The sequence below is a fragment of the Nelusetta ayraudi genome, unplaced genomic scaffold (genome assembly GCF_046127955.1).
Source record: "Nelusetta ayraudi isolate G7.1 ecotype Tasmania unplaced genomic scaffold, CSIRO-AGI_Nayr_v1 ptg000153l, whole genome shotgun sequence".
Classification (NCBI taxonomy): Eukaryota; Metazoa; Chordata; class Actinopteri; order Tetraodontiformes; family Monacanthidae; genus Nelusetta; species Nelusetta ayraudi.
Genome location: NW_027466203.1, coordinates 275,001 through 284,924, shown reverse-complemented (window position 1 = coordinate 284,924; position 9,924 = coordinate 275,001). Strand labels below are relative to the sequence as shown.

Genomic DNA, 9,924 nt, shown 5'->3' with positions numbered 1-9,924 from the left:
ACCGGGGGGTGGGGGGGGGGAGGTTACTCTGGAAATGATGGAAACTCCAGACCGGGCAGGGGCAAACTATGGCCCGGGGGCCACATGCAGCCCGTTGAGCTTTTGAATCCGGCCCGCAGAACTTAAAGGAATGATGTTAACAGTCAGTACGTCCCAAACCCGCTGGACCAGGACACTTTTCTCTCCCCTCACTGCAGCCTTGCTTCCCCCCTCTCGGTCCAGTGGGCCCAGTACGTCCACTTCCGCCTGTTGACCGTTGCTGTGGCGACTAGCATAGCATTGGGGCTCCATTAATGTGGGCTTTGTGACGTCGTGGTGCCCACACTGAAAGGTCCAGAGCTGCGTTTCATCGTCCGGGCTCAGGCAGGTGGGCCTGCTTCAGAACCGGTTTGAGGGAGTGTGCAGGTTGGCCCTCGTCAATACATCTGCTGCGTTGAGAACGGCGGTAGCTTTGTGTCTTTGACAACCCAGGAGCAATGCAACCAACCTCATGGAAGTCCAGGGGCGTGGGCTCGGACCAGACTCTCAGGGCGTAGTAGACCAGCGAGCGGATCATCTCCCGGGACAGGCGGGAAGACGAGGGGTAGGAGCGCAGCCTGAGCGTGGACACAGACCAGACAGTTGGAAGGAGGCTGAGCCAGTGTGCCAGTGTGCCAGTGTGTGTCTGTCACTGCACAGCAGCACACTGGCAGTTGACCCAATCCCAGTGTGTGTGTGTGTGTGTGTGTTTCATCACAAACTGAATTCATTTTGCCAATGTGTGTTATTAGGACAAAATAAGAAAAACATTCTGCGATGGCCGCCGTCTTGCTGAACCAGTGCAGCGTGTGGACATCCAACCTCCAGTTGATGTTCCTGCGCGTCCACATGGCCACGCCTCTCCGTCTCCTCCTGCTGCTTCCCCTCTGGCGGTTGGGCGCCGACGCGGCCGCTTGGTCTTGGTCGGGCAGCGAGCAGCGAGGACTCTTCATCAACACCAGCGTCTCCTCGTCTGCAGGCCGGAGAAGGACGAGGCGGAGACCGGAATGCAGTGAGCGAAGACTCGGAGACGGTGGCGGAGCGGAGCGGGACGCTTACCCAACACCCCGGTGTCTCTGAGGCCGGCGAACCTCTGCATGGCCTTGACGGCGCTGGTGACCGACGTCCACGCCTGCAGCTGACCCGTGGAGGGGTCCGGGGCCGGGAGGTAGCCGTACTTCATCAGCCAATCCTGCGAGAGCAAAGCGGGAGGCCGTCTGCAACGGGCTCACCAGGCAGGATGGACGGCCGGCTAGACTCTGCTGTTGAAAGCTTGGTATGGATGGCAAAAGTGCCCTGATGTGACAGGTCCAGTTTGTAACGTTGAGTGCTGCGTCAATGCTAGCGTAGCTTTTCAAGACAAGATGACCCAACTTGATACTTCACAGCCCCTCGGTCAAATATTACAGCCCGTGATGGCCCACTAGTGACCCCCCCCAACTCCCCCACCCCCCGCCCCTCTCTCTAGAGAAGTCATGCATGTCATTGTACCACCAGCTGGGTGCTCTGGTCCTCAGTGGGCGTCACCGGTGCAGGGGTCAGAGTCGGGGCCACGCTGGCGGTCCACACTGTTTGCATCCATCGGTTGCTCAGACACAGCAGGAGAAGCCACGCCTCCATCACTGCTGCATGCTGCGTTGGCCTGGACTCGGGAATATTCACTCAAGCAGCAAGTGGGGCTGGTCAGTCCACGGATGTCTAACAAGAGGGATTTCAGTGGCGGCAGAGAAACACAAACATGGAAGTTCAGTGAAGAAGACAGCAGGTGTTCAGATCCATGATCTTTTCAAGAAGTTCACTTGAAGCTACGACGTTTCTTCTTTTGCAACTTATTGCTGTTTGGAAATATACTACTTTGCTATACCACTGGTATACTACGTTGGTTCTAACCTAATCAATGGCCTCCATCTATAGAACCCATAGAACCCGTAGAACATGATATCTGAACTTTATTTCGGAATAATCAGTTTCGGCAACCATTTTTGAATCGTGTCTTTATCAACTGCATCCCAGTGGGCGACACTGTCACCAAAGGTCAGACAGAGATATTTTCCAGTTGCCTAATGTATAATAATAATAATAATAATAATAATAATAATAATAATAATAATAATAATAATAATACTAAGAAGAAGAAGAAGAAACCATTATTCATTCGCACCACCTGCACTCAGGCAGAATAATTCTCCATTCTTATCTGAACTCTCCTTCTCTGAACTCTTCTTCTCTGAGCTCTTCTTCTCTGATCTCTTCTTCTCTGATCTCTTCTTCTCTGAGTTCTTCTTCTCTGATCTCTTCTTCTCTGAGCTCTTCTTCTCTGATCTCTTCTTCTCTGAGCTCTTCTTCTCTGATCTCTTCTTCTCTGATCTCTTCTTCTCTGAGTTCTTCTTCTCTGATCTCTTCTTCTCTGAGCTCTTCTTCTCTGATCTCTTCTTCTCTGAGCTCTTCTTCTCTGATCTCTTCTTCTCTGAGTTCTTCTTCTCTGAGCTCTTCTTCTCTAAACTCTTCTTCTCTGAACTCTTCTTCTCTGAACTCTTCTTCTCTAAACTCTTCTTCTCTGAGCTCTTCTTCTCTGAACTCTTCTTCTCTAAACTCTTCTTCTCTGAACTCTTCTTCTCTAAACTCTTCTTCTCTGCGCTCTTCTTCTCTGAGCTCTTCTTCTCTGATCCCTTCTTCTCTGATCTCTTCTCTGATCCCTTCTTCTCTGAGCTCTTCTTCTCTGAGCTCTTCTTCTCTGAACTCTTCTTCTCTGAGCTGAATGCCAGTTTCTCTCCTTTCACTTCACCCGATGGATGACATTTATCACACCAGCAAGAATGAGTTAAAGCTGACCTGCGACGCCCGGGCTTTATTCCCTGCAGGGAGGCAATGTTCCTGATGGAACCCCCAGATGGATTGGTTGGAATTAGCATAAAGTATGGAGGGGAGGGCACCGTTGGCTGCCATACAGGACACTGTCAGTCAGGGAGGGGATGCTCCATTTAATTAAGTTAGAGACTATATAGCATCTTGGTATTGATGCTGAGAGAACAAGGGGGGGGGGGGGGCTGGAGGAGGAGGGCAGTGTTAAAGGAATGAGACTGAAGCAGAGGGACAAGCAAGGGCAAGACAGAAGTGAAAACAGCCCTCGGTAGAAAGTCATCCACATTATCATTAATAATAATAAATATATCATTACAGTATTATTATTATATATTATATTCATATTACTGTAACCTGGCATCTATCATCAGTTGCTTGCTTTGTTCAGTTTCTGTCTCCATCGAATGACTTCAATTCCCACAGGAGAGGCTGCATTAACTCACGGGGTCGCCGCTGCGGATCAGAACCGAGTCTTTAACCGGAGATTAGCTCAGATGCTGCCTTCAGGGACCACCACTGCAAATCCGCGTGCGTGTTCAGAGCAGCTCTCCTATGTCAAACAAACGCCCTTCCTGACAAAACCCCCAGCGTTCCCCTGGGACCCTCGGGCAGACCCGCTCCGATGGGACGGAAAGACTTGCAGACAAGGGTCCACGCCCCCTGCACAGCGCCGCCAAACTCAACCCACAAGCCAGATGACGAACCGCGACACGGTTAGCCCTCTGTTTGCTAGCACGCAGTGTAAAGTGTGGCAGTGCACTGATGGAGCCGGTGGACAGAAGCCGCTGACTTACCTCCCTGCTCCGCTGCGTCTGTCTTCCTCTCAGCCCCCCCTCATGGGAACAGATGGCTCCTTTCTCTTTCCTTTTCTTGCCTCTTCGGCCCCGCCCCCGCCCCCAGACTCCACCCCGCCCACGGCAGCCACAGCCACCCCAGGCTGTCGGGACAATTGTTAGGCCTGAGTGCTTGCAGATTCAGTGACCCCCCGCCCCCACCACCACCACCACCAAGGCGTCTACGTTGCTCCGGCTCCGCTCGTCTCTGTCGGTTCTGAGCCGACCCAACAGTTGATGGAAGTGCAGGTCAGCACGACCGCTCCTTCCTGCCCCCCCCCCCCCCCCCCTCCTGAGTTCTGCCTCGTTAAAATGAAAAACAATGAATTCTGCTGCGGCCGCTCTCCCAACGTGAAATCACTGCAGCAGGGAGGATTACTGCATTTGTACGCCTAAAGATGGCTTTTAGATGCCGTGTGTGCATGTGTGTGCACGTGTGTGCATGTGTGTGCATGTGTGTGCAACATCCACATGTTCATGCCAAGCTATCTTCTCCCTTGGTGGCATTAATATTTTTCTTTTTTTGCACACAATCCTCTTAGCGGCGGGATTGAAACTAGAATAAAGACGGAGAGATTAGTATCCGTCTATCTAGCAGTCCTCCCCCCCCCCCATCCCCCGCCCCCCCCAGCCCACCCTCGTCTCCAGTCTTTGTGTTTAAGCCACGACACCAACTGTCAACAGGGCCAACACTTTGACCCCTCTCCTAAAGTACCACTAATATCCCACAAAGCTGCCTTGATGAAGACATCCATCCAGGAAGAGGTTGGAAAGACTGCACGGGTTGGACGAGCCGGCCCGCCTCTCCAGCTGCTCCGCCTCCTCACTAGCAGGTCTGGCCGTCGGTGCCGTCAGGGGACTGAAGCGTCCCGCTGGGATCAGTGACATCCATCTCATCTTCTCTTTGTGTGCCGAGGGACAATGATGGACAGAGACGCTCCTTCAGGGTGGGGATGGGGTGGTGCTGCGGTCCTGGAGGTCCGTCCTGGTCTCCAGACCACCGTGCAAGGGTCTCGGTCTCGGAGGCATTGCCACTGGGTCTGGACTCGGTCTGGGACTGGACGGACTGGGGCTTTTGATCCAGGCCAGCGGCGACGCAGTCAACACTGTAATAACACGATAATAACAGAAAAGAATCCAGCTGCTGCCGTTTTACGCCCTGGTGGTGACGGCCAGAGTGACACCCTGACCCCCTGACCCCAGGCAGCTCATTATTTCATTGTCAGAAGCAAATTTATTTAGATTTTTTTTTTTTTTTTAGATGATTCCAAATAGTTGGCAAAGCAGCAACAATGTTGAAGGAGATGATTGACAGAGTCCTTGCTGGGAGGAGATGATTGACAGAGTCCTTGCTGGGAGGAGATGATTGATTGATTGCTGGGAGGAGATGATTGATTGATTGCTGGAAGGAGATGATTGATTGATTGCTGGGAGGAGATGATTGATTGATTGCTGGAAGGAGAGATGATTGATTGATTGCTGGGAGGAGATGATTGATTGATTGCTGCTGCTCCATTGAGAAGCAGACTGGTCTTGAAAAAGATACTGGTCGTTCTTCTCAGGTATCTAAAGCCTTGGTCTGGTCTCCATCCTGGACTGCAGCCCTGCAGTGGGAATCTCCTCTTGCTGCCTCCTACAGAGCGATGACTGCTGGTTTTCCACGCAGTTCCTCCCACCGTTCCCCGGCTGAGGCTTTGCTGAATGGATTGTGAATCCGTGGGCTTTGTCCAAAGCACCGCGACGTCTCGGCCCTGCTGGGTTCTCCCAGAACATCTTCAGCTGGAACTTCCTCCTGGTGCCTCCGCCGTCGCCATGGACACGGGGCCGCTTCCTCTCCGCGTGCAGCTGTGCTGTGGGGGCAGGTCAAAGGTCACCTGTGGCAGAGGGTGATGGATGTGGGGGTCATGAATGGCTCTGTGTTCGCCTTGCTGTTTGAGCCTCATCCTGCCTTCTTCCATAGCAACAGAGGAAGGAAGGAATGCTCGGGCCCGCACGGTGAGTCACTGCGTCTCATGTCCACAGTCGCACTGCAGTGTCTCGCTCATGTGCGGCGCCGCGTCAGCCACCAACAACAATCTTCTTTGTTGGGCTCGTGTGAGCCGCGTCGTCTGGAAGTCGACCTGAACTTTGCAGGCTGGATGGACTTCTCACTGCCACTGCGCTGCAAGGCAGTGGAGGTGGCCGACTTCCACCTTCCAGCTGTTCTCTCCGTTCTCTCTGTTCTCTCCGTTCTCTCCGTTCTCTCCGTTCTCTCTGTTCTCTCCATTCTCTCTGTTCTCTCTGTTCTCTCTGTTCTCTCCGTTCTCTCCGTTCTCTCTGTTCTCTCTGTTCTCTCTGTTCTCTCCATTCTCTCCGTTCTCTCCGTTCTCTCTGTTTCTGTTTAGCACAGGACACTCGAGAGCTTTTCCTCCTCTGGTTTGATTTTTTTCAAACACGGAGGAGATGCGGCTGCTTGGCGACTCACTGACTGCTGACATCATTTCTGCAAGTTGTGTTTTAAAGGCCGCATTGAAAAGTTCAATGGGCCCCATATGGCCCCCCGGGCCGTAGTTTGCCAACGCCAAGTTAAAGCTAACCAAGACATTTATTTATAATCAGTTGATTTAATATTTAATATTCACTTTTTATCATTAAATTAAAATAAACTACAGCTGGCTTCTCTGTTACAAAGACATTGACTCTCTCTGTCTCTCTCTCTCTCCCTCTCTCTCTCTCTCTCCTCTCTCACTCTCTCTCTCTCTCTCTCTCTCTCTCCCTCTCTCTCTCTCTCTGTCTCTCTGTCTCTCACTCTCACTCTGTCTCTCTCTCTCCCTCTCTTCCTCTCTCTCTCTCTCTCCCTCTCTCTCTCTCTCGCTCCCCCTCTCTCTGTCTCTCTCTCTCCCTCCCTCGCTCTCTCTGTCTCTCTCTCTCTCCCTCTCTCTCTCTCTCTCCTCTCTCACTCTCTCTCTCTCTCTCTCTCTCTCTCCCTCTCTCTCTCTCTCTGTCTCTCTGTCTCTCACTCTCACTCTGTCTCTCTCTCTCCCTCTCTTCCTCTCTCTCTCTCTCTCCCTCTCTCTCGCTCCCCCTCTCTCTGTCTCTCTCTCTCCCTCCCTCGCTCTCTCTGTCTCTCTCTCTCTCCCTCTCTCTCTCTCTCTCCTCTCTCACTCTCTCTCTCTCTCTCTCTCTCTCTCTCCCTCTCTCTCTCTCTCTGTCTCTCTGTCTCTCACTCTCACTCTGTCTCTCTCTCTCCCTCTCTTCCTCTCTCTCTCTCTCTCCCTCTCTCTCTCTCTCGCTCCCCCTCTCTCTGTCTCTCTCTCTCCCTCCCTCGCTCTCTCTGTCACTCTCGAAAATGAAAATTAATTAAAACACACACACACACACACACATACACACACACACTTAAGCCGTATCTAATTGCTCGCCATTGCATGACGTTGTCAAGAGCGGATGAGAGCGCGAGTCGGCCGTGCCGTCCTGTGACGATGTTGGTGTTGGGCTGCCCTCTAGTGGGGACGGAGGACATCCTGCCGGGAGCAGCTGACCCGCTGCTCACGCGATAAAGTCTTCCATTGATGGTGCGCGATTCCTCGGCTGGTTGTGGCGTCCAACTCGCCCCGGAAGTCACGAGAGCGGCGGAGTATTCAGAGAAGCTCGAGGAAAAGGAGGAAAAAGGAGGGAAAAGGAGTGGAGATGCCGGGGATTGAACCCGGGGCCTCATACATGCAAAGCATGCGCTCTACCACTGAGCTACATCCCCTCCTGCTGGACGCACGCGTCACAACTGCATTTAAACACTCCTACTGTGGGCGTGCTGAAGCGGCGCGAGGTAACTCTCGAGCCCGCTACGAGTTCGACACTTTTATCGCTTGGTCTTCATCGAGGTTACTTATTGGCTCCCATTCCGTCACTTTACAGCCTCGTGTGTTTGTACCAGCAGTCTGTGAGACCGCCTCTAAATAAGCACGTGACGTTGCTGTAAAGCGGTTCGTCCGGCGTGTCGGGTCGAGCGTGAAAGTGACCACACACACACACACACACACACACACACACACACACACACACACATACACACACACACCTGTTAGAGGAACAGTCACCCGGGTGTATGGAGGACTAAAAGTGCCAAACATTAAATGAATAATTCATTCATCGTTAAATGTATAAGAATCGTGTTCTGCAAACACATGGATTACTACTACAACAACAACAACAACAACAACAACAACAACAAATAAATGAATAGAAGAGAACTTTGTTTACCAGGTGGTTCCTTAACCCCACCAGCAGGTGTCGGTATTGTCCTCCGCAGTTCCCCCTTGGCAACGCTGACTTACCTCGTGAGTTTGATTCAGCAACACATGCGCGCACTGTGTTGCGCGAGTCTCATTAAGGAGCCATTCAGGCTGCACCTGCCCTCGCGCGCACCTGGAGCCTGATCCTCCACCACAGCTCGGAGGCACCGCCGGGGCACCTGCGGATCTCAGGAGGAGGAGGGGCTGGAGGTGGGCGGGGGGGGGATAATGAGGCGTCACCTACCTGGACTCGGAGTTGTGCTCCTGCTGTCGGCGTGCGTCGTGTCGGTCATCTGGATCGCGAGGACCCCCACTGGCGCAGGTAACAGCAGCACGAGGGACGGGTTGATTGATCCAGGGTGACTGTTTGTTCTCAGCACTGACTGACGGTCGACATTTGCCCTCGAGTGCCTTCTGTCTGTGGACGCTGTTCAACTGGCCATTCACCCACTGACCCACTGACTCACTGACTCACTCGCGAGCTGAGGAGTGGGTCTGCAGTGCTGGTGAGGAAAGCCTCTGTGCCGGGGTATGATGGAGCAAACACGTTGCTGTGATGACAGTGGGAAATAAACCACGGCAAAGTTGCAATATGATATCTGTTTTAGAACTGACTGAAAACACAGGGAAACCATCTTAGATCAGATTACACGAGATCAGATTAGATTGGATCTACTCTATTATCCAGAGGGAGATTCGAGCATGGCCAGCTGCTCACATAGAAGCCGTCACACACACACACACACACACACACACACACACACACACACACACACACAGCACAACAATAATAATAATAACAAAAACAAACAAGTTATCCATAAATATCTCGCTCACCGTTCACAGCAGCGTGGGTGAAATGCTGCAGTGTTTATGACTTTACTGACCAACGACATCATTTTTTCCAAATTTGGTGGGCCGACTGAACGGGCCGCATATGGCCCCCGGGCCTTGGTTTGCCCACGCCTGAACGAATCAGATCACTCTGGCGTGTTGACGGGTCGGCTGTGAGCAGAATTTGCTTCTTGAATCTGTTTTGAATATTTTGAATCTGCATGATTATTACTATTACTATTATTATTATTATTATTATTATTATTATTATCATTATTCTAATTGTTACTGTAGTTTGTTTGTATGTTTTTTTAGGGTGACCTTACAACGGCACACCTGTCACCGTTCCTTTGAATGAGAACGCAGCAAAGATTCACCAATGTCAGTGTTGCTGTTGAATCTGCATCAGATTGTTGCCACTGACCTGAGGTCAGGTTCAGTCACAGAGTGTCCGAGTCCAGGCCGGACTCACAAAGACAGGATGCTGCTGCGCATCAGTCAACCAAGACACGACTTGAGATGCTGTGAGTGTGGAAGTGTATGGCCAAATCATTGACCCTAATAATAATAATAATAATAATAATAATAATAATAATAATAATAATAATAATAATAGTGATAATAATAATGATAATGATAATTTCTTGTATGATTTTGGGGCCAAATGATGTGCTAAAATGAAAGTGACTGACTGATGTTCATGATGTCAACAATATTAAAGAGTCAACATGGAACTGTGGAAATCACTGTAAAATACCAAAGCAGCTTGGTGCACCTCAGTGCCACTCTCAACCTGTGTGTGTGTGTGTGTGTGTGTGTGTGTGTGTGTGTGTGTGTGTGTGTGTGTGTGTGTGTGTGTGTTACATTATTGGGTTTATCCCATTTCTAATCTTAGTTTTCATTGATTTGTGTGCCTTGACTCCTGGACTGGGCTTTGCTGGACTGGGCTTTGCTGGACTCGGCTTCGGTTCGATCAGGAGCGCGGGTCTTCTGCGTGGTCTCACCTCCTCGGCCACTCTCTCTGTCTGCAGGCGCCACCATGTGGCCGGAAGTGAAAGCTCTGCTCGAACGACTGATGGTGGCGGAGCAGTTGGGGTCGCAGGTCA

The 9,924-nt window shown here is 51.4% G+C and overlaps 2 protein-coding genes and 1 non-coding gene across 3 annotated transcripts in view; 1 reads left to right on the top strand and 2 right to left on the bottom strand.

The window, feature by feature from the left end:
* Positions 1 to 487: 487 nt before the first annotated feature.
* On the bottom strand, positions 488 to 5,656 carry LOC142880052 (uncharacterized; the record flags this gene model as incomplete). Its single annotated transcript, XM_076013676.1, has 7 exons — positions 5,638 to 5,656; positions 5,390 to 5,563; positions 2,537 to 2,797; positions 1,510 to 1,679; positions 1,078 to 1,210; positions 841 to 991; positions 488 to 596 (listed from the first exon to the last, which is right to left on the bottom strand). Coding segments are annotated over exons 1-7 (1,017 nt in total), but the record flags the coding sequence as incomplete, so codon positions are not given.
* Positions 5,657 to 7,377: 1,721 nt separating this feature from the next.
* Positions 7,378 to 7,449, bottom strand: trnaa-ugc (transfer RNA alanine (anticodon UGC)). The gene has a single exon. It is a non-coding gene; the product is annotated as a tRNA-Ala (tRNA).
* A 651-nt stretch (positions 7,450 to 8,100) lies between these two features.
* The window catches only part of LOC142880051 (alpha-1,3-mannosyl-glycoprotein 4-beta-N-acetylglucosaminyltransferase B-like), a 12,039-nt gene continuing 10,215 nt past the window's right edge, over positions 8,101 to 9,924 (top strand). Inside the window, exons 1-2 of the mRNA XM_076013675.1 lie at positions 8,101 to 8,306; positions 9,850 to 9,924. The exon at positions 9,850 to 9,924 is cut by the window's right edge and continues 81 nt beyond it. Of these exons, the coding sequence (XP_075869790.1) occupies positions 8,213 to 8,306; positions 9,850 to 9,924 (169 nt within the window). The 5' untranslated portion in view covers positions 8,101 to 8,212. The remainder of the gene's footprint in view (positions 8,307 to 9,849) is intronic.